This window comes from Mus caroli, chromosome 10 (assembly GCF_900094665.2).
Source record: "Mus caroli chromosome 10, CAROLI_EIJ_v1.1, whole genome shotgun sequence".
Classification (NCBI taxonomy): Eukaryota; Metazoa; Chordata; class Mammalia; order Rodentia; family Muridae; genus Mus; species Mus caroli.
Window position 1 is genome coordinate 1,775,263 of NC_034579.1, and position 24,866 is coordinate 1,800,128.

The 24,866-nt window shown below is 42.4% G+C and overlaps 1 protein-coding gene across 15 annotated transcripts in view; it reads right to left on the reverse strand.

Moving 5' to 3' along the window:
• Positions 1 to 24,866, reverse strand: part of Syne1 (spectrin repeat containing nuclear envelope protein 1) — a 444,430-nt gene that overhangs the window by 34,057 nt on the left and 385,507 nt on the right. For 13 of the 15 annotated variants that reach the window (XM_029482408.1, XM_029482403.1, XM_029482399.1 and 10 more), the window contains 5 exons: positions 21,885 to 22,043; positions 17,843 to 18,009; positions 5,846 to 6,008; positions 2,419 to 2,606; positions 1,043 to 1,193 (listed from right to left, as the gene is read on the reverse strand). In XM_029482408.1, the coding sequence (XP_029338268.1) occupies positions 1,043 to 1,193; positions 2,419 to 2,606; positions 5,846 to 6,008; positions 17,843 to 18,009; positions 21,885 to 22,043 (828 nt within the window). Of the gene's footprint in view, positions 1 to 1,042; positions 1,194 to 2,418; positions 2,607 to 5,845; positions 6,009 to 12,882; positions 13,683 to 17,842; positions 18,010 to 21,884; positions 22,044 to 24,866 lie in introns of those variants that run through there. The other 2 variants (XM_021175092.2, XM_021175091.2) reach the window with 1 other exon arrangement.

Genomic DNA, 24,866 nt, shown 5'->3' on the forward strand with positions numbered 1-24,866 from the left:
CACAGTGAGTGCCCAGGCACACATGTGAGTGTCAGTGTGTGTATAGAATGATTTGTTCTATCTACACCAATGTCTATGTGGAAGTCAGTTAGCTCAATGGTTGGGGTTCAGGTTGTCACAGAGCTATAGAGTGGACTTGAGATTGTGAAGCCAAGGAGCCTTTAATAGGGTGGTTTAACGATTCCTTCCTAAATATAATTAACTGTTGCTATTTTCATCTCTTGGTAATCTAAAATTCTTTGTGACTCAAGAACAGTATTGGGGTCTTCTGCTCTATTAGAAGTGGGCTGCAACCACAATGCTCTGGCCAATTCTGGGGCCAACTGTATGCAACTGCATGTTATCAATTATCAACATCACTCCTATGTATTTGATTATTTAATTCTCTGAGCTAGCAAACAGGGGACATTTCTGCCCCTACATTGCAACATGCTTCTCTCTCATTGCCTCCAGTCTCCACTGGGCCCTGCCTGACTCTTTCTGGTCTTCCCATAATGTGTATCTAGACACACTCCAGCTAGGTTGAAAGGACTGAGAAAATATATTTACGGGTAGATTTTTATATTATAGAAATGATCATATTTTAATCTTAGAAGTCATAGATGAAGAATTCTGAAATAAGGATAATGCCATAGGGTTTGGAGAGAATTATGAATCTTGTTTTCCAAGAGAACTATTTCTCCTTCCTCTCTCCTCTTTCTTTGCTATATTTCCTTATTACTCTGTAGCCCAGGCTAGCCTTCAATTTGAGATCCTCCTTCCAAAACCTCTTGAGCGCTGGGACTATGAGAGTCTGATACTGTGTCTGGCTAACATTTTTATTTATTACTATCTTATTTGTAATTCTGCTAATTTTCAATTAAAATCGCCACCGCTCTTCATCTACTCATGAGGCATGCTACCCATGGCTACAAAGTCATTCTGCAGCTATTCGAACAGATAACACGTGGTACATTAGTCAGTTCATGCTCTGTGGCATCAGCTACCAGCTGGCTAGTATCCCAGCACAATGAACAGCTGACTATTTGGCAGTATGAATCACCTCAAACTTCTTCAGCTCCTCCTTGGCAACTGTATAGAGCACCCCAGAAGAACTGGGGAAAGCAGCCGTCCTTTCTGAAACCTCCAGCCAGTCTTCAAAGCGAGAATAGTCATCCAGAAACTTCTGCCACAGTCGCCACGTCTCTTCAATTCTGAGGCAGAAGATGAAAGAACACACCCCTCATTATTAAGACTGTTAATGTTCAGAACCCTATCTGATGCCCTCAATGGGATTAAGAGTGCCCAGACAAGCAACTGCTGTGCAAAACAATAACAGCTTTGACCCAAACCGCCCAGGGAAAGAGACAACTGTGGAAGCTAAAAATCAAACAGCTGTTGGTTTCAAAAGATGCCCTGAAGCTTTGAATTTGGAATTAGTCACACTGGATATTAAAAAGCATTACATGAGCAGCCCTGGTGCTTGCATGGGAGGCCAGAAACCCTCCAGGTAGACACTGTGTTCAGGCCAGTGCATTAAATAAATGTGAAGTTGGAGATTTCCTTTAATGCCAACATCAGACTCCGAGTGATAACGGTCAACCTTGTCAGCCAAATGTGGAGCTTTTAGGACTGGCCAAGGGTCAGCATCGTTTTGTACTTTGGCTCACTGAGGTTCAGGCCATTGAGATTTTGCCACTGGCATTTTAGCAAGGCTTAAAAGTGTTTATTACTTTACAAATATAGTACAGAAAGCGAGAGGTTTCAATGCAACGGTCCTCTTTGTGCATGTGCTGCTTATTTGTTCCCCCATGGCCTGGCCCGCCCATGTTCCCTCCTAAATACTTCCTCCCTCCCCGCTCCCTATCCCCCTTCTCCCTTTCCTCTTTCTTCTCCCCTCCCCATCCCTTTCTTCTAAAATTCTTCCTCCTCTCTTAGTGCCCTGAGACTTTTATGTTCTATGTTTAAACACTTATATTAAATATACATTTAAGTCTAGATTTATATGTGTTATCTATACATTTAAATCTAGACCCAGAGACAACATTTATCTCTTTTGAGTGTGGATTATTTCAATTAACACCATGAAGAGTAGAATTTAATTTAAAAAGTTACCTATCTCTGACAACAAATTCAATAAAGCTATACTTACTTTGCAAGGGAAGATTTTAATTTTTCTATGTAATATTTAAGCTGTTTGTTCCAATATAAGCTTGCTTGTTACACTTATATTACATTTATGCCTATTTATATTTGCAGTTATGTGTAGGTAGTAGTCATCTGGAGGAAGCCAAGGCTATTTTTGGACGTTGTAACCAATGGAAAAGTGTAAACAGTGGATCCAGTGACTGGGAAGCTGGCTGGAGCTTTTGTGGTTTGGGGTTTTTGTTTGTTTTGTCGTTGTTTTGGTTTGGTCTGTAGCTTCCCATCCCAACTCACTTGAGTCTCCTCTCCATGGACATCGCACAGATGTTCCTCCACCGCCGGTCCAGGTTGCGAGTGGCCTGCTGGATGGAGTCACACTCTGCGTCGGTGGCACAGGCATCACAGTCATGCAGTAGAACCTCACACAGGTTGAGGACGGAGGCGACCCCTGTGCTGTGTTTCTCGATGTCTCTCTGAAGCTCCTGCAGGGCATTAGAGTGTGTTTTGTTGTGAGAATCTGTGTATTTAGATGAGAGAACTCCGCCCATGCTCACGGACTGATATACCATGCTGGACAGTAGCTCACTTTCCTGGATGAACAAGTTTCCTGAGCCAGAGTTCTGACCCCATTACCTACATTGGAAGGCTCACAGAAACTTTAGCTTCAAGGGACCCAATGCTCCTGTCTGACCTCTGTCATCTGTAGACACACACACACACACACACACACACACACAACACTAAGAGTAAAACTGGCTTTAGTAATGGGTGATAAAAATAAATCCTGGGTTGGGTTGTGGGGATGGCTCAACAGGAAAGTGCCTGCCACACTAATGTGCTAACTTGATTTGAATGTGCAGAACCATATAAAGCCAGATGTTACAGGTAGCATGCACCTATCATTCCAGAGCTAGGACAAGATGGGAGGCAGAAACAGGAGCATCTCCAGAAGCCTGTGTTCTGGCTAACCTGGTGTACACTGTAGTATGCAACAAGAGGCCCTGTGTCAAATAAGGTAGGAGGTAAAGACCAACCCTGTATGCTATGGCTCACACTTTCCTGAGTGTAAAGACACAGACACACAGACACACACACGGACACACACACACACGGACACACACACAGAGCCACACACAGGGGCGGTGGAAAGGAAGAGGGAGAGAGGAAACGAAGGGGGGAATGAGAGGGAGACAGAGTGGAAGGGAGGGAGGGAGGGAGGGAGGGAGGGACAGAGAGAATAGAATTTCCTGCCCTGGGCTCTACTGATATATCACTCTCATTCCAATTGATTAATCAATTCAGTATGCATGAATCTAAGAGTATCTATCGCCCACCTCAGAACTGATGTTTAAGTGCCACAGATCCGCAAGTGCATAGGACAATATCAAGAGGTTCTGTGGCTTAAGAAACTAAGGTTCCTTTTCATAGATGAGATCATCACTACTTCCCTTGGAGCACAGTTTTAAGTGTAGGACAGAAATAGAAAGTGTTTGATCAAAAGCAGGAAACTGGATTTCATCCAACTCCAACATATGTACTCATGTTAAATGCAGAGAATGTAAATCGAAAATGTCCATTATTCTCCCCCTTGGGCTTCACTGCAATTTGGTTCTAGAAGGTTCTTCAAAGACCCACCTGTCAAAGGCTTGGTTACCTACCTTCAAGGGTATGAGGAGGCAGCAGGACCTCTAGTAGGTGGGGTCTTGCTGAAGAAGTTACATCCCCGAGAGCCTATCCTGGTAAAGGATTTGGGATCTCATTCTCTCATATTCACACACACGCACACGCACACACACACACGTGTGTGTGTTCTCTTTCCTGTAGCCTTTATTTACCTTATTAACTTTGGCCCTCCCCCTCATGGAAGAGGGTTTCTAAAATGCTGGAGACTCTTGCCTGAAGGCATAGAGTTAAGAATGAGTGGACAACACTGGTCATTATCCTTTACCTGGTACATGCCTTCCCAGGCTCTCCTGGAGAAGTTGGGTGGGAGTGGGGGGCACTGAAAGCCAGCAATGACCCTTTCAATGCAATCCCCAAAATGTCAAACATGGCTCACAGAGGACACTAGTCTTATAAAAACTAAAAATGTCTCAGCAAAATGGTCTTAAGACAATGATAATTTGAGTATGAAACAATGCCAAGAGTCAGTTCATATGTGTATAAAATTGTGAAAGAACAACAAAATAAAAAGCAAACTCCATATCTATAGCTGTACTTAAATATCTATTCTAACTAGTATACAGTGTTGTAAAAATTAAGTATGTTTATCTAACACAGAGTTCGAGAGCCCAGCCCTAACTGATACATCTAGAAAGCCACTCCTACACCTATAACCCAGGGATCATTTCAAAAGAGTTAGGGGGAAAGACTGTGAGAGCCTGAGGATCAGAGAGTTTACTGTGAGATTGTTGTCTCCTAGGCATGTCAGAAGCTACACCCATACGTCCTCCCCAACATGTCTGCAGAGACATGGAGCAAACACAGAGAGCCATACTAGATATGTTAAAGGGAACTAGGAAAGAACCAGAGGCCTCAGTCCTACACAAAGAACTATAGGCAACTAGAGACACAGAGTGGGAGGGAGCTTCCTCTTTGGGGAAAGGCTCACTGATTGCATATCCAATACCAAGTGGCCAGCCCCTAAAACATATACAATCAAGTTATATTACACAGACAGAGCAGGTTATATTTACAAACACACATTTCTGTGGGTGTTTTTTTTTTTAAAAAACTTATTCACACACACACACACACACATAACATATATAACATATATAACATATACAACAGTTAATGAAAAAAAAGAGGCTAAGAGAGCAAGGAGAGGTGTTTGGGAAGGTTTGGAGGGAGGAAAGGGGAGAGGGAAATGCTGTAATTATAATTTCAAAAAATAAAAAATAATTTTAAAATCATACAAAAGGCTTAGAACAGTTTCCAGCCTATAACAAAACATCAGTAAGGTTTGTCAGCCATTGCTGTTATTGACCTCATTCATTCCTTACAAAAAAAAAAAAAAAATGAAGTGTGTTAATTATCTTACAGGATTTGAAAAGTATTTTCTTTTTTACTTATTTTAAGGCAAACAACTTGGCTACCATGGTGTGTAGAATTCCCAGTGACAATGAAGACATACGGTAACACTTTCATGGCGGGCATCTGGAGTCTAATACACTTTTTAAGAATAAACAAGTGGGTAGGAAATAAAAATTCCTCTCTGCTCTCATTCTCAGGCGCATCTTCCCTTGCTTTGCACTCTATGTCGGGGGATGGGCTGCCTTAACTGGATCCACGAAGGTGGAGTGACCATGTTGTCTGCAGATCACACAGTCCTCCTCACAGGGTAGAACTGTTTAAGTTCTAAAAGGCCTCAAGTGACATCGGAGTCTTTCTCTGAACACCCTATAGAAAGTCAAGGGCTTCTTTCTAAGTCTACAGTGGTGGGCTCACAGAGAAAGAAGCAATTGGCTGATGGCTGTTAGATGGCTTCCTGGAGAACCGATGACATTCATATGGCACAGCCATCTTTTAAGAGTCAATTCTGCAGTGACACAGAACCTATTTGTCCCCACCACTTTCCTACGAAAAGCTCCCCATTGTCACTAGTCCTGCCTAACTTCTTTGTGATCTTTCATCCCGAGTCAGCAAGTTGCTAACCACCAAATTATCCTGGCCAAGAGAACACAGGATGTGTGGCTTAGCAATCTCTTTTCCCACCTACCTGCTGCTCATTCAGTTTCCTCTGTATTTCTTCGGAGTTACAAGAATCATAGACTATGGGCTTGGCCAACTCTGACTCCATGTGGGCCAGCCAAGTCCTCAAGCTGCCCATGTTCTTGTCCAGCTGCTGCACAGCAACCAGCGTCTCCTTTAGCTTCTTCACCCTGTGGACAGAGAATTGGTGAGATGGTGAAAGGCTTTGATCATGTTACCCTCATGTGGAGAAGCCAGTGCTGTGGTCCGTTGCCAAATTGCCCTGGTCCATCCTGACAGTGTGACTCTGCTGTGTGTCTGGTTTCTTCATTATACAAAAGGGGATCTTATAGACTATGCAAGGATTGATAATGTTTAAATAAGAGGGGTAATAAAGTGCTCACTGAAGGAGAACATTCAGCAACTATTCACAACTATTATACATGATTCTGTAAGTATTACAGCAACTCCACAGCTCTCAGAGAACTCGGTCCCACAAATAATAGAATTTATATCACAGGAGGTGCAATACCCAGGAGAGACAGTCTGGCAGGGTACTTGAGGTACTAAGAGAAACATACAGAAATGTAGTTCTAAGGTCTACAGGTGAGGGAGGAGATTATAGCATTGATTAAATTGGTAGGAATAGAATGGAAATTGTGCAGGGGTGTTGACTGAGAAGGAAGAATTTTTTTTTTTAAGTTTCTTAAAGGAGGACTAAAGAAAAAAATCAGAAATGAAAAAAGGGAGTGGGGAGATGGCTCAATCAAGTGACCTGAGTTCTGATCTTTAGAACCTAGGAAAAGCCAGGTGGGGTAATCTGTGCCTATAAATCCCAGTGTTACACAGAGTTCTCTGGACACACACACACACACACACACACACACACGTACATGCGTACACACCTTTTTTTTTCTTAAGAAGGTAGAAGACCAGGAAAGTATAATGTAGACCAGAGATAGGATGCTCAAAAATGAGAATCAGTCAGTCTGAACAGGGGCTCATCCCAGGGATAAGGCTACAGAACTAGAATTTTACACAAATGTGGTTGGTTCTTACAAAGGCTGACATTTGGGCACTACTGTTGTGCTATAGAGCATTGTAAACAATATGAAAACAGATTGTAAACAATCTGAAACAGTCAGAAGGGCTCTGCAGGTCCTATGTGAGCATTGCATTACTCATTACAAAATGATAAGCCAGGCTACCCACCAGAATGCTTAGGGCAAGGAGCTGTAATTGATTGTGTTAGAGGGGGCTTATTTAGTTTTGTTGATGCTTGTGCCGATGTGAGTTTCTGCTCACTATATGCATGTAAGAGTTATATGCCAGGTGTGGTGGCACACACCTTTAATCCCAGCACTAGGGAGGCAGAGGCAGGCGGATTTCTGAGTTCAGCCTGGTCTACAAAGTGAGTTCCAGGACAGCCAGGGCTATACAGAGAAACCCTGTCTTGAACACCCCCTCTCCAAAAAAAAGAGTTATAGTTGGTTGAGAGCTGCCCTATGTGGGTGCTGAGAATCAAACTCAGGTCTGTTGGAAGAGCCGAAAATGTTTTTAACAACTGAGATAGTCCTCTCTCTCTCTCTCTCTCTCTCTCTCTCTCTCTCTCTCTGTGTGTGTGTGTGTGTCTGTGTGTGTGTGTGTGTGTGTGTGTCTGTCTGTCTGTCTGTGTCTCCCTCTCTCTCATACATTATCTCCTGACAACAGTTTCCCCTCCCCCCCCCCATGCCTCCAGTTCTCCCACCCCAGTGTAGGACGATGAAAGGTGGCTTGGTCCCCAGTTGAGCTAAGGCTTGAAACTCTGGTGACCCTGAAGGGATGGTAGGCATTTCGCCTGATTCCTGGGCACCAGGCCCCTGTCACTAGCCACAGCCCTCCATACACTTCTGACTATCAGTCAAGTAAGCCCCTCCACAGGTAGAGGTTGTGACCTGTGGTCATGTAGGCTCAAGACACATCTCCATTTTTATGAGGTCCCTAAAGGCTTAGAGGATTTAACCAATATACTCTCCTTCCCAGACATTCTTCCCTACAAAAGATATTTAACCTCAGGCCCACCATGAGAAGTGGGGTACGATTTTACTCATCTACTTTCTGCCATGACAATTAATGCCTTAAAGCCAGGGACTGCCTCATTTCACCGGGATCCACCATGGGGAGCCATGGAGAAGGGCTTCGCCTACAGAGCTCCCATGTAATCTCCCTTAGAAGGCCTCTCTGTGCTCCCAGTCACGGCCACCAAGCTAAGCCAAGCTCAAGCCTACCACCATCAAGCCAAAGACTCTTCCTGTAGGACCAGTCACAGCTTCCTCCTCCCTCCTTATTCCCCTGCGTGCCCCCCCACCCCCCCACCCCCCTGGCCAGATCCAGCCTGCAGGCCTCCACTCCATTTTCAGAGGAGCCTGGGTGTTCAAAAACCTGAGAACAAGACAGCCCTGGGCCTCATCATCGTCACAGGCCCGGGGACCCCTGAACCAGCTCCAGCAGTCCTGCACTCTAGACGGTGCTTCCCCACCCCTGAACTGTGTCCCAGGGATGCCCTACAGCCTAACATCTGCCAGGTGACAGCATGGGGTAAGCGGGGTCAAACTCCCTGAGATCTGCCTCCCCAAGTGGCTGAGTCCTGTGGCCAAGCAGACATGGGACCCCATTACCCCTACAACAGGCACCCAAAGTGGTGTTCCAGCAATTCCTCTCTCTCCCAGATCCACCTTTCCTTCATTTCCCTTCAGAAAAGAGTAGGCCTCCCAGGGCTATGAATCAAACACAGCATCAAAAGTTATAAAACTATGCACAAACTCATATCAAAGCTGGAAGAGTCAAATAGGAGGATAAAAAGATCCCAAAAGCAAATAGTCAGAGCCAGCCTCCACTCCCACTGTAAGGCATAGCACAAGAACAATAAGCTAGACTACCATAACATACATGCAGAGCACCTAACTCAAACAGGCTCCGCAATTGCCTCAAAGACACTTGCTTAACTATGTTCAGAGCAGCTTTATTAATAATAGTCAGAAACTGGAGACAACCTAGATGTCCCTCCACTGAAGAATGGGTAAAGAAAAGGCAGTATATTTACTTAGTGGAATATTACTGAGCTGCCAAAAAAATGTCATGAAATTTGCAGGCCAATGGATGGAACTAGAAAAAAAAATGATCCTAAGTGAGTTAACCCAGACCCAGAAAGACTAACATGGTATGTTCTCACTTATACGTGGAGATTAGCTGTAAAGTAACAAACACTACAATCGTCTGACCCTGGAGCCATCTCTTTTTAGTCCTGGTAATTAATTACTTGAAAGAAGTAGTTACAAAAGATGAAGACATAAGCCATGGAACTTCTAGAATAATCTATTAAAAAAACATGTAACCAAACAGTTCATCATGGGAAATAACCATATGATGTACTTAGATGTAGAGGAAGAATCTGACACAGAGGAAAAGGGAGAGAAACGCACAAATGCAGATAAATATCAAAGCAAGGATGGAGAGGGAGATGCCAAGGGCATCTGTTGAGACAGCCCTGGGAAGAGACTGTTTTGACTTCATATTTATCACATAATAAGGATTGATTAGCTGTTCCTGTCCCTGTTAAGGGTCTGGCCTGTTTGACTGAACATAGATGACTCCCCAAAGCAGTGCACAACCAGGGATTTCTGCCACAGCTTTTTTTTTTTTTTAATAAAGTTCAGTTCTCTGCATAGACCACCTCCTGGTCCAGGAAACATGGAGAATTTACAGGAACTGCTCTTCCTATAAGTAATCAGATAACCAGATAAAGAAAAGTGTTTCAATGTCAAAGTGGCCTCACTGAAAATGTATCTTCTTGAAAAAAAAAATGTCAAGAGCCACATGATGTCTAAGCCTACGGGATGCTAGAAATTTCAAAGCAGATCTTCAATAGAATGTTCCATGATTCACAGCTTATACTTGGATGGCCCATCTCTATGATGCCGAGATGCTGAATAAGTTGCTCTCTGGGCGGAGTATAGACTCACCCCCAAGGTGCTTTTAGCCTATGAGCTACAGCTCTCAGCTCCTTCCACGCCCACCTCAGAAGTTCGGCTCTGTTTTTCAGGCCAAAAGTCACTGCTCTGAGGGAAGATTTCTTCATTCAAGAATTTTTAGAATATTGATTTATTTTTAGTTCCTTAAAATTGATGGACACCCTCATTTCTACCATCACAGTGTCAACAAATCAGAGTGCTTGCCTCCAATGAAGCCAATCCTGATGGTACAGTTGCATCTTCCCCTAGGGACTATCTCTAAATCTCATCCTCACACACGTGTTCTTTAAAGGACTTCCATCCTGCTCTGGGCATTCTTTAGCTGAATGTAGTTTTTTTGTCTAGAGCTAGGATGCCATGAAAATTTCCCTTTTTCATGCTAGCATGTCCATTGGTGTCATCCTTGTTTGGGTCTTGTTTAAGGATGAACCCCAACCTCAGTTGGTTATTCGTTATTGAGTAGTTAGCCCTGAAATCATATACATACATGTAATAGTACATTGATTGAGCAGGCTGTATTTATATTTAGGAAGATGTGTGTGTGTGTGAACAATTAAAATGATGAATTTGAGGCACAGCAAGGGAAATGCATGTGAGGGGATTAGAGAGAGGAGAGGGGGGAAATGATGTAATTATGTTTTAATTTTTTACAAAAGCAAAATAATTATTAGTATTTTTTTAAAAGATGGCCAGTTCCCATGCTTGCTTCCATATGTGTATGTGTGACAAGTATTTGGTTGTAATACCTATTACACAATAACATTTTCTTTTTTTAAATGCACTCTCAGGTGAGGTATATTAGAAAATTTAGGGGGAAAATGTATACTTAAGAAAAATCTATGTTTATATTGGCCAGTCTACTCTGTTGATAAAGAGTATATATATATAATTTTACTCAATATAAGAAATTCCTTAGTTTTATAGGCAGAAGTCAAGCTTGGACCTTGTGCATTTCATGGTACTGTGTTTGAATGTTTCCAAGAACTTTGAAAAGTCATCCCTGCACGTTTCTGTCATTCATAAGATAAAATTCCCTTGGGTAATTAATGAATGACAGTTTTGTGATGGCTGCTGATGCAGGTCTCAGGAAACACAGTGAGTGGCCACAGAATGGACTTAAGAGTTTACCATAATGCCTTAGATTACCAGTGGTCCCACTTGGGCAGGGCTGAAGAATGATGCATGGCAGGCACCAAGAAATCTGTCCTGGAGGGACCCAGGAAGAATGTTTTCCCTTCTCTCTCATGTGACCAGCTTTAGGGGTTGCTGAATCTATTGGATCCAACTGTCCATTCACACGGATACTACCACACAAAGGAGCACATCCATGTGTGTTCACAGATGCAATCAAATGGTCCAGAGCACAAAAAGATGTGAGTAAATCATACTCTACCAGGCCGGCAGAATTAGTGGAAGGACTCAGATCCTGTAAAACACTGAATGAGGTCCAAGGCAGTGTGGTTAGTGTACAATGAGCCGAGGGCATTGTGACACGGAAATGCTTATTCATATAGTCCATTAGGGACAACTTCCTCTTTCAGGCTAATATAAATTTAGTAAAGTCAATGGGTGAGTGCTTAAGTGGTTGTCCTTTATAAGTTTCAGGAAAAGTATATTTTCTTACAAATTGCATAATACATCATGTGTATGTTGGTGGGGAGAGCAGAGGAGAGCATGGAGGAAGTGGGCCGAAAACCCATGTTTATCTGTAATAGCTTACTAATTCTGGTATTTTCAGGTGTCATTCTTGCACAGAAGAAATATCTCATTTTTCCTCCATTACTTCTTTGAAAGAAGTCTTTCATGTATTAGAATATTTACTTATTTATTTATCATGCGAAACTAAGCAACTTGGGTGGCATTCCCTGGGATAGCATCCAGGTTTTTAATTTAACATAGATGCCAACGTCTGATACACATGTGCAGGGTTTAACAAGCATGGTTAATCAGCAAGCCCTAGTAGCTTATGTGTGTCCTTTTCACCCAAAGCATGTCCCAGGCTCTTAAACTTCTTGAGAAGAGCCATACTACTGAATCCAACTACCCATCCCATTACTGCTACCACACAAATGAGCACATGCATATGTGTAATTGCAAGTAAACTTATTATTATATTAATATATCTAATATCTGATATGTACACACGTATAGATATATACATACACACATATAGATATATACATATACATACATATATATGTATATATATATACATATATATATATATACACACACACACACATGCATTCCTTCAAATAATTAGTATATCCACAAACCAAAACCAAATAGAGTTCAGAGTATAAATATAGTTGAAACAAAATTGCTATTAGTAAATACAACCCACCTATGTGAATCCACACAAGGGCATGACAATACATGAAAAACATTTCAGAACCTTAAGATAAAAATCCCTATCGTATGGGAAGAACCGTGAATCCTCACCACAGACCATCAACAGTGTTATTGTTACTCTACATGAATTCAATCACAAACTCAATATTTACACTAAGCAATGTAACTAAGATATTTTAGACCTAAATTATAGTATCTGCATATTTTATAAGACTTGAAGGCCTAAACGGCCCAAAGGGGCTGACCAACACAAACAAAAGCAATTTTTCTCTCAGAAGAAAATCCTCCTCCACATGCCTGAAACATACTTTTATTTACTCTAGAGAAAGCTTTCCGCTGCAAAGTTGTAAACAGGCCCCGGCCCACTTTCAGTTTAGTCTGAAGCCACCCTTTAGCTAGCAGGTGGTGGCTTTGCTGAATCTTTCTCTCAATCTTCCTGTCTCGGCTTCTCGACTGGAGCCATGTTCCTTGCATGATGAATTTGGCCCAGACACGACGGAAATACTAACCTCCTGCACATGCCCAGTAGGGAAACAAGAAAACAAACCAACAAAGAACCCTTTGGAGTCCATGGCCTACATTCTCCTCGTGCTACTCACGTCTATTTAAAGTCAGCACGAAACACTCCAGATGGAAGAGCTTAGTGTCTATCCCGTGAGCCCCACGTAACTCTAAAGCTATGCCCAATCAAGAAGATGCCTGCCTGGAGACATCGCAGTCGCAGTCTGGGAGATCTGCATCCACACTGCCGTCCTCTGCCATCCTCGGGCCACGCAAGTCCTCTGCCACCACCATGAAGCTGTCACTTGTAGAAATCCGGCTCTGCAGAGCGAAAGGCTCAGTCCTTCCTGGATAAGGAGAGAGTCTCTCCCCTTATCTAGGCCAGAAGTATGAAAATGCTCTTGGTGGACAAATGGTGCTGGTTGTCTGTCTGTTAACATGACACTGGGCAGTCACAAGTGGTCATGCTTCTAAATAAAACCCACACTCATGAGCATGTGCCAGGCTTGATCTCCTGGAATGTAGGCCACGAGGGTAAGAAGGGTAATCTGCCAGCAGGAGCAGGTTACGGCTCAAAAGAAAGGGTCCCTAAGACAGCCACGTCTGCAGGCACGGACGCTCAGCTTTTCCCCGTGTGCTGCTGGCTACAACAGCAGTGCTCCTTGGAAAAGACAAAGCAGTTGTGTGCAAAAGTACCAGCACAACTCCCACAAACACTGCAGATCGCAGCAGCAAACAGAAGGAGATACAAACACTGCAGATCGCAGCAGCAAACAGAAGGAGATACAAACACTGCAGATCGCAGCAGCAAACAGAAGCAGATACAAACACTGCAAATCACAGCAGCGAACAGAAGCAGATTCTGCCTCTCTCCTGGTCAGTGGGCCAGCACAGTGGTATGAGTAAGAGGAGGTTAAGCGGTTGCTGGGGAAGAAGGGCAGGATACTCTGTGGAAAATCATCTGACATCCCCTTTGTAACAGACTATTTGAGCATGGGAAATAATGAGGAAATATCCACCTCCACTTACAGGACCTTTGTCCTTTGTCCATTTAAAAATAATGATGAGAGGTAGTCAAAAATAACATTATTTCAAGACTTTTTTTTAAGTTGCTTTGTTTGACAGGATTTCAGAAAATTTTATTCTGTGAATTTGGGGAAGTTTCAAAATTTTTTGCACAAACATATAGCAACAAATATGAAAACTATACAAAGGCTGGCGCCATAGCTTAGTTGGCAGAGTACTTTCTTAGTGTTTGTGAAACCTTGAGTTGGGTTCTCAGCAGTGCATAAATAGGACATGGTGGTTATGTGTCGATCATCTCAGCACTGAGGAAGGTGGAGGCAGGAGGATCAGAAGTTCAAGGTTATTCTTGATGACATATGGGGTTCAAATCTAGCCTGGACTAAATGAGTCCCTGTGTCAGAAAGAAAAAAGAAACAGTCTAGGCCAGTGAGATGGTTTAGCAGGCGAGGCCGGCTACCACCCCTTTGATGGTCTGAGTTCCATTTCTGAAAGAAGAGAACTCACTCTTGTAAGTTCTTCTCTGAGTTTGACATGTATGTTGTGGCATTCCCCTGCACCCACGCTACACAAAATATATAAGTAAAAAAATATAGAATTGATTAAAAAATTCTTAAAATATGAACCAAGTTCTGCTCTGTTTGGTGAATCAACATTTTCGCTGGAAAGGGGCAGAGTCATGAATGGGACTGAGGGACAGAAATGAATGCCGCTGGCAGTTGTAGCTGAAGACAGGTGTGGAGGAAGTTCATCTAGCCCGAGCGCAGTAAACAAGGAGCAGAAAGCAAATGTGATAGCCAAGCAGCTTGAGAGGGAGTAAATTCAGCGTGGTCTCACACTTGCTCTTCCTGTCCAGAGCAAGCGGACAATGGACCTATGATCTGCTCTAATTTTAAAGGTGGGACTCAGAAATGGACACTACATCTATACAAAAGTTTTCCACTGGATTCATTAACATGATGAGATTTTCAGCGGTGGGCACACAGGAACACTTTAGAGACTACAGTGTAAAGCACCCGTGCCTCACTGACGTACAGCTAGCTGACTCAAGTTTGTTTATATATCTTTTGGGGTAGTTTAAAAAAATAAAGACAATATCTAGAAAACTCTTCCCTGAATAAAAATCATAAAATGTGTTGTAAATAGACAGGACTTTGAGGGACAGTGTCACTCTCTGTGTAATGTTAGCTGGCAGCTGAGCAGAAGCTAAGCCAGCTGCCTGTAACTGCACAGTGTGAAAGCCAATTTAAAATATTTTGGGTATAGGGCTTCTTCCCTCTCCATATCACTGCAACACTAAGATTCACGAGGGAACCTTAACCAGTTTAATGGAATTATATGGACATGCACATCAATGAGTCAGAATCTGACACACACTAGCAGAAATCCCCAGGGTGGTGACCCAGTGGGAGGCCTCTCTGGAAGGGCCTTTATAGCACATGAGGTTTTAATTTCTGCTTCAGAAATAAGATCTTGTTATCATCTTGGTGACTGAGATTCGAGACTAAACACCATATTGAGATTCTGAACCACTGTGCATTTCAGCTGTAGGATAATTCCAGGGGAGAGGTGTATTTCCCTTCTAGTATGTCCCTGAGCAGAGAGCTCACTGTTATTTGACCAATTTCTTTCTATGCATGGCCACCATATACTCTGGGGAGGAGGCCCAACCTGCAGACATTCATTCCCTGGGCCCACCAGTCTTTGTGACTCTCTAGTTACTTTACAAACCAAGGGCCCTGTACAGACTACTCAATCCATCTACCACTGAACCACAATCCAGCCCAGCTACTGTTCTCAGAGTTTTAATAGACAAGGAGTAAACAGACATTACCTCTTAGTATCTACATCCTGACCTGAAGGAAGGAGTACCTACTTCAAGGTCTGTTCCTCTTTTAATGTAAAATAACTGCATGCATCTTTAAGTCATACCTGCATTTGAACTGTTGGTACAGGCCCTCATGTTTTCCCTTGTTGACTACCATCCCTTTTTATTTGAAAAACCTGTCTACAAAATAAACAGAATGTAGTCTGCCTCTCCAACATGAGGTGTAATTACAGTCACCATTACGGTTGAGCAGGAAGTTCTGGTGATGAAGTAGGTTATTTTTGTGAATGAACAGAGCGACAACAGTCGATCTCCCTCTCACACCCAACTATGCAAACATATAATAAGGATGTGCTCACCCTCTTTCGCCCCACTACAGATAAGAACACCCTCTACAAATATGGATGACTGAGTAGATTTTCTTTTTTCCCCATACGTGTTGGAAAACCCATTAAGAACCTTCTCTTGTTTGCAAACCACTCTCTCCTCTCTCCTTAAATCCACTGGAAGCTAATTGAAAGTATCATTCATGGGAAGAGCAGGAACATGGTGCTGTTCCCCCATGCAGTATAGAAACTCAGGAAGTGGGAACTGGGCAATACATGCCCTCGAGCTCCATGGTTCTCAACCTGTAGGTCATGACTCCTTTGGAAAACCTCTATCTCCAAAAAATATTTATATTATGACTCATAACAGCAGCAAAATTGTAGTTATGCAGTAGTCACAAAAAAAATAATTTCATGGTTGGGGGTTACCACAACCCAAGGAACTGTGTTGAAGGGACGAAACATTGGGAAGGCTGAGAATCGCTCTAGTGTTTTGAATGTTCTTGGCCCAGGGAGTGGTACTATTTAGAGGTGTGGCCTTGCTGGAGTAGGTGTGGCCTTGCTGGTGTAGGTGTGGCCTTGCTGGTGTAGGTGTGGCCTTGCTGGTGTAGGTTTGTCATTGTGGATGTGGGCTTGAAGACCCTTTTTCTAGCTGCCTGGAAGTCAGTATTCTCCTAGCCACCTTCAGAGGAAGATAGAGAACTCTCAGCTCTTCTTGCACCATGCCTACCTGGACCTTGATGATAGTGGACTAAACCTGTAAGGCGGCAGCCCCAATTAAGTGTTGTCCTTATAAGAGTTGCCTTGGTCAAGGTGTCTGTTTACAGCAGTAAAACCCTAGCTAAGGCAATTGCCACATTGGGAAGGCTGAGAACCACTGCTTTAGCTGAAATGAATGAGAACAAACAGGCTTTAACATCCTCCCTACAGACCTGATCCTGACTCTCTCATCACCACCCCCCCCCCAACTCCCCTCTCCATCCCCTCTCCAGAGAGCCAGGAGAATGAATAGAAACCTGCAGCTGTGCTCAGGGAGGGGGGGATTTCTAGGAAGTCCTGAGACCTGGGATTGGGGGAGACTCCCAGGAGTCAATATGGATGACCTTAACTGAGACTCAAAATAAGATATGGAATCTGAAGAGGCCATATTCTGTAGCCATGCAAGGCCCCTAGTGTAAGGATAAAGACACCAACCCACCCACAAAACATTTGACACAAAATTTGTCCTGTCTAAAACAAAAAAATACAGGGACAAAGATGGAGTAGAGACTGGGGAATGAGCAACCAATAACTGGTCCAACTTGAGATCCATTGCATGGGCAAGAACCAATCCCTGAAACTATTAATGGTACTCCATTATGCTTGCAGCCAGGAGCCTAGCATAACTGTCCTCTGAGAGGCTCCACCCAGCAGCTGACTGAAATAGATGCAGATACCCACAGCCAAACATTGGACGGAACTCTGGGACTTTTATGGAAGAGTTGAGTGAAGGACTGAATGTGCCGGAGGGGATAGGAATCCCACAGGAAGACCCACAGAGTCAACTAAACTAAACTCTTGGGGGCTCTCAGAGACTGAGCCACCAACCAGAGAACATACATGGGCTAGACGGAGGCCCCTGCTACATATGTAGCAGATGGGCAGCTCAGTTTCCAAGTGGGTCTCCCAACAACTGGAGCAGGGTCTGTCCCTAAAGCTGTTGCCTGTCTGTGGATTCTGATCCCCTAACTAGGCTTCCTTGTCTGGCCTCAGAGGAAGAGGATGTACCTAACCCTGCAGAGACTTGATGTGCCAGGGTGGGGGGATGTTCCGGGGGTGGGAGGATGCCCTCTTAGAGGAAAAGGGGAGAGTGATGGAGGGGAGGGACTCTGTGAAGGACTGGGTGGCAATGATTAGGATGTAAAAATAAACTAACTAAAAAAACAAAAACAGAAACAGACAGTCCCATCTTCCCCCACAGACTTCCAACTGTGCTTGCCTCTTACCTGGCTGCAATGAGATCCAGGAGATGCTGCCACCTGTCGCTCACTTTGCTGAGCTTGTACTGAATCTCAGAGGCTTTGCTTTCGTGGCTGGCTTTAGCAAGCCTTTCTCCCATTTCCTGAAGCTGGATTTTGTTCTCTTGGGCAACAGCAATTTCCTCTTGATAATCCTGCATAATAAAAGCAACCACAGAGGTCAGAGGACATGCTCTTAATGCACTCATCTGGCACCTCTGGAAATGTACTAATTACAGTTTCTACTGTTTGGATGGAGTTTGGGTTCCCAGGAACAGCATGTGAGCATTAGTTCATGTGCACAAGAAATAATAGTGCCTATTGCTCCTGGTAACTTGGAGTCCAGAGTCAATTATTACACAGATTTTCTGAAAGAAACTGTAAGGCACTTTCTATTTACTTTAAAGGGCACCAGACTGGTGTGAGGACATATGGCTATAATCTCAGCACTTGAAAGGTAGAGGCATGAAAATCATGAGTTCAAGATCTTTCTTAGGTGCATAGTGAGTTTGGGACTATCCTGGGATGCATGAGACCCTTTCTCAAAAAAACAAAGATGTAGATAGATAGATAGATAGATAGATAGATAGATAGATAGATAGATAGAGAGATAGAGAGATAGATAGAGAGATAGAGAGATAGAGAGATAGAGAGATAGAGATATAGTGTAGATCAGTGGAGTAGCTCAAGGGTAGGTGGCTTTTCTAGCACTGATGTGGACTGGAGTTTAAGTTCTACCACTACAAAAAGAAACAAATCAAACACAATAAAGGAATATGCATAGACAAAAAAAGCCTTGGCTTGAAAGAATTAGCAGATGGTTTATAGCATACCTAGAATCAATAAGGAAATGAATCTCTAATGCCAGGTTTAAGAGGCACGTGCATACATGTGCATGCATATCTGTGCCATAATTATATATGTACACACATGAATGTGTACATATGTACTTACTTATTTGCATCTTTTCAGCTATGAAGACTTTATACAGATCATGTCAGTCATGTTATTTGTACAGAACACTTTGACTTCATCTATTTTAGAGCAATCTTCTGCCACACATGATAGCAAATCAATTCTCAAGACAGAAATTAATGACAAGAAATTAATGAAAGACAAGAAATTAATGAAAATCATTAATTTCAGCATGTTAGTGGGTCTCAGACCTTGGCTTATTTAGTCTCTGTGGTAGCCCCTCCTAAAAACTGGTTGATGATAACAGGTATGTTATGTGGTCTGTTTGCTATCTGTAAGACAGATCCAGTTTTTGGATCAACTTTGCAACTTTGTTACACAGCAGATAGTATCTCAGAAAAATAGTAAACAAGGAAAGATGGCTCCTTAAATAAAGCATAAATGTGAGGACCAGAGTTTGGATTCCCTAGAACCCATGTAACAGCAGACCTTTCATGTAATCCCTAAGTACTGAGGAAGAAACAGGATATCTAGAGAGAAGTGAATAGATCGACCAGCTGAATATGTGAGCTATGGGTATTGTAGGATACTTTATCACACTGTAAACCCCAAGATTATGTTATTTACTAAAAACAAACAAACAAAAAAACCTGTTTCTAGTTGTGGTGTTGATCACCCTTAGTACACACCTTTAATCTCAAACAATGAAGGTAAAGTTAGTTTGTTGAAAGAAGCAGCCATATTCGAAAGTACTGTATAATTGAATGCCAGACGAAGTGATGAATCAGAGAAAGATTTGACATAACAGGATATGTCCAACCAAATTAAAAACCACATGAAGATCGGTTCTATGTGTACATTTTAACCCTTCCTCTAAAGTTAGGATACCCTCCAAACCATATATTTAAGGAAAGAGGGCCTGAAAGAAGATGTCGGGTGAGGCTCCATTCTACCTAAAGGTTGAGTGCCCTGGGCATACTGATGACTCCTCGACCCTGTCATGTTTTTTCAACACTCAGGGGTCAAAAAACCAAAACACTGAATGCATAATATTTTTAACATTTCATCACAAAATTGGGATGATGTCATTGAGAAATGTTGATCTCAACAGAACTACTCTAAGTTTTAAAATGCACTCATTGGGGCTGGTGAGATGGCTCAGTGGGTAAGAGCACCCGACTGCTCTTCCGAAGGTCCAGAGTTCTAATCCCAGCAACCACATGGTGGCTCACAACCATCCATAACGAGATCTGGCGCCCTCTTCTGGAGTGTCTGAAGACAGCTACAGTGTACTTACATGTAATAAATAAAATAAATCTTTAAAAAAATAAAAATAAAAAAAATAAAATAAAATGCACTCATAGTAAAACTGTCCTCTTGGGTTGTAATTTAAATTAAACTGCTTGTGTTGATGCCAATGAACAGTAGCAGTTGGCCTCTAGTAATTGGTCATTTTGGCCTTACTCTGTTGAGAACACTGAGCTCCACTCAGTACTCAGCAATGGTTCACATTTATAAGAAGGACAAGGCAGGGATGGCCTTTTTAGTTCCACAACTTACTTTATAGGCAAACTAATAGAATTAATATTCCAGAGTGTTACTTTTCTTTCTTTGCTTTGCTGGGATTGAGCCAAGGGTTGCATGTATATTTAGGATGTACTTCATTCCTAGGCTATGTTCTCAGTACCGCTTCCCTTCTCCCTCCTTAGTTTCACTCTTTGTTATGAATAGGCCTTATTAAGTTGCCTGGGTTAGCCTTGTACTCACTTCATAGCGCAGGCAGGACCTTGCACATGAGATAGTTCTGCCTCAGGCTCACAAGTAGCTAATATGACAGGCCCAAACCACCAGGTGGACCTGCTCAAAGAATATCTCTGACATCCTACCAAAGACTAGAATAAAATCATCCACGTGAGAGACTAAAGTTTTAGTAATATAAATTATGGCAGTATTTTGTCCTAGGAAGTGTTTTTCTACTCCCAAAATATACATTCTTAATTTCATTCTGAAAAGCAATGAGAATATAAACACACCTAACCAAGAATTACTCTTTAGCAAATTTTATTATGGTAACTAGTACATTAGTCCTGCCTAGTACAACATTCTTTGATACATAGCAACCAGCAAAACCCCACTGTTAGCACATGCTATGATGAAACCTGTATTATCTTGGCCCAGAAATAAGGGTTTTAATATCAAATGAGCAAATTGATTACTTATGAAAATTTTTCATTTTTATATAGAAAACTAATAAAGTCATCGATGCTATGTCCTGGCTTTCTTTTCTCTGTATGTGTGTGCACTGAGAACGATAAATTTTCCTAATAATAACTTTGGTGGCTTTTCAGAATGAATAAATCTAACATCTCTGAATTAAAAAAATATGGTATGTTTATGAGGAGTCAAACACTGCTGTGGATGTAGGGACAAGAGAATGGACAAGACAGACAACATTTATGTTCCAGGGAGGTTTGCAGCCCAATGTGGCTATTCCTCCAGACAGATAGCAAACAGGCAAATATGAATAACACACCATATGTGTGCTAGTGAGAGATACAAACCAACATGTTGACATGATTATTTGCCCAAAAATGTAGAAACTTTATTGAAACTCACACAAATATTTAAAATTATGAGTCAGTTTAGTGAGCCCTGCATAGACAGAAAAATGTCCTAGATCAAAATGAACCCACAAAATAATCTAATAATGCATAGACAATTGAAATAGCAGGAGCCCAGCACTATTGATGGACTATAGATCATATTTTCTAGGGGAAATTTTCAGTTTAATTCACCCTAAGGATTTTTCCTTTTAATTCCCCTGTAGTAATGTCTCTCTCTACAAACCAAACCACAGACAGGATCAAGATAAAAGTGGTGTGTGCAAATGATTCCTCCAAGACAAAAAGCAAAGAGTTGATTTCCTCACAAACTAAACACGTCCTATGAATTCTTCATGTAAACTTGCTCTTTCCACATGGGCCTGTTGTATGTTATGAAGCCGAGGCTTAATACACTGTTCTCAGATGGGGAATCGATAGAGATAGGGTGTTATGTTCAAGGCACAGGGGAAGGCGTGAGAAGAAGGGAATCCAGGCTGCCTCACACTTCTCACCTTCTTGAGTTTTTCTATCATCTCTTCGATGAGGATGTCTCCGTTCTGAGTGACTTTGCTCTCCATCTGGGTCAGCCACTCGCACAGCTCCTTGTTCTTTTCACTGAAGACAGCCCACTCATTCAGGCGCTCGCTCACTTGCTGTCGTCGTAGGGAGACCTGGCAGTTTAGAATAGGTCAGGATTGTGAGAAGGGAGAGCAACTCCTACCTCAAGGAGGGAAGCGTGAACTGAAGTGGGCAAGACCTGGGCATTCCTGCAGCCTACTGTTTCCTGAAATATAGGATTTGCTGACATGAATAAAAATAGAGCAAAAGAGGCTAAAGACAAGGCTCAGATCAATGGCTGCTCTTGCAGAGAACTCAGGTTCACCTCACACCACATGATGGCTCACAATTCCCTGAAACTCCAGCTCCCAATGATGCGCTCTCAGCAGTCAAGAAGACTTGCTGCTCTGGAAGATGATTCAGGCTCAGCACCTGACATCCACATGGTGGCTCATAACCTTCTGTGGCCCTAGTTCCAGGGGATCTGATGCCCTCATCTGGCCTCCGTAGGCATCAGATCACACATATTTCTATCCATTCCAGCAAATACTCTTGCACGTAAAATACAAATAAATAAATGTTTGTGTTTTGTTTTTATTTGTTAATAGAAGGAGGGAAGAACAGAATGGAATAGAGAGAAAAGTCAGTTCAGTCTCCTGTAACTGGAGAGAGGGCTGAGTGGTTTCCAAGAGCAGCCATAGACAGGAAATGGTCCCTGGGGTTCAGCTCTGCCCGGACCATTTTACCCCTAAGCAATCTCCTACATATCTCCATTTATATACATTTTTTCATTTATTTTTGTCTCTTTTCCTTCTTTACTTGTATAATTTTGATTTTCATTGTATAGATCCAGTTTTTAGCTTTTAAGTTTTTAAACATAATCAAAATTTCTCATTAAATTACAGAACACAGAATATTAAAGAAAACATAGAGTATACAAGGTGAGTATCCTTTATCTGAAATTATGAGGACCAAGAAGGTGTTTTATTTCTTTGTTGTTGTTATAGTTTTTTTTTTTTTTGGTCTGATTTTATTTTAGCTTCTCTGAGATATAACTTACCTAACACAATCTCTGAGTGTTTCCTTGTATATTCAGAATTGTTCAACTATGAACACAATCAATTTTAGAATATTTTTATGCCCCAACCCTCAAACAACACTGCTGTCAGCAGCATGGGGGTTGGTCTTGACTGTCAACTTGGTGGGTTAAAGACTCATCTAGAAGGCACACTTCTGGCGCATACACCTATCTATCTGTGAATGACTACAGGGGAAAGACCCACCCTTGAAGCAGATGGTACTTTCCACTCATCAGCCCAGATATAGAGAGGTCTCAGAAAAATGGAGCAGCATCGCCAGGTATGTCTTTGATTCTGTTTCCTGAGTGAGTGTGGCTATCCCTGTGTCTGTACTATCCACTAATATCTTACTCGAGATCCTTCAGATCTCCAGTATAGACTGAAAGCCAGTGTCTCTCCAGAGAACTCCTTCAGCCCTGAATTGGGACCACCCAGGCATGCAGCTTCGTGTAACTAAGTAGCTTTGGCCATTTTATTGTTTTGTTTGTTTTCTGAGTCTACGCAGCATGCAGGTGGAAGTGTCATACCACCCAACCCCTCTGGCATGAGAAATCTACTAAATCAGCTTTTATAACACACACACACATGAGCGCTCTCTCTCTCTCTCTCTCTCTCTCTCTCTCTCTCTCTCTCTCTCTCTCTCAGCTTTGTCCCACTAGAGAACCTTGCCGGGTATACGAAGTTATTCTCTCCAGTTCTCTCCACACTTCCCGAAGCTCCAAGCTATTATGTCTATGTGTCTCCCTGTTCCCAACATTCCATGTAGGTTGGAATCACAGTTTGTGTTCTTTTGTGACATGCTTCTTTCAGTTAGCATGCATCCCATGTTAAGCCATGTTAAATGATAAACCCACAATCCACTCTGACTGCTGAGAACCATCCACTGCACACATGTATGCTTTACATGTCTATTCATCTAATTGTGGACATTTCTGTTGATTTTAATCCTGATTTCCTATGACCAATGCTGCCACATATGGTCATGCCTAAGTGTATGCACAGGTATAGGTACTCATTTCTTTAGGTAGTTTCCTAAAAATACAATCACTGGTGGTGATCCTTCCGTCTGAGTTGTGAGATTATAGGCTTGAACCACTATACATAGCAACCTGCTTTAAAATGTATTTTAAATTATTTTTTTTAATATGGGAATGAAAATATTTCAAAGATGTCTTATGCTTCTTAGTTATCGGCTCCATCAGTGGTAAGTAGATAAAACTTAAGTCCTCATAGAACTCCATTTGTCCATGTTCTTTTCTGAGAAGATCGGGCCTTTCACAAGGCCAACCTCAGGAGATGAGATACTTGACTACCACAGCTTTTGAAAATGTTCATTAGGAGTTCCTGCCTTTGAGTTAAGCATGTCTAGTTAAATAAAATATTCCTCTGGGTTGGCAATAACTTCTGAGTTTACCAGCATTGTCTCATTAATATAACTTAGTTTACCACTTAGTTTCCCTTGAGGCAGAATAATACAGGGGAGATGAATGGTGGCAAGCTCATTTCAGGTGGGGATTAACAGTGAACACCAGTTAAAAGGTTCTAGAGAGAAATCCCACCCACTTCGAGATCTACCCAGACTGTGTTATACAGCACAATCAGTAAGCACAGAGAGATCTGCTCTTCTGGAACACCAAGACTCGGGATTCATCATTCCTACAGTATCAGACAGCAGGGGGTGGCTGCAGCTACAGCTTAGGTTCAAATGATACAAGCAGAAATTCTCAGGATTGGTGACTCCCCTCCAAAGAAAAGAAGCTCCCTCCTTAAGAGTTGGGATGGGTTTGTCTCCCTCTGAGAAGCTTCCTCTGCATGTTGGCCACGATCCAGAAAACATATGCTAGGGCTCCCCCTTCA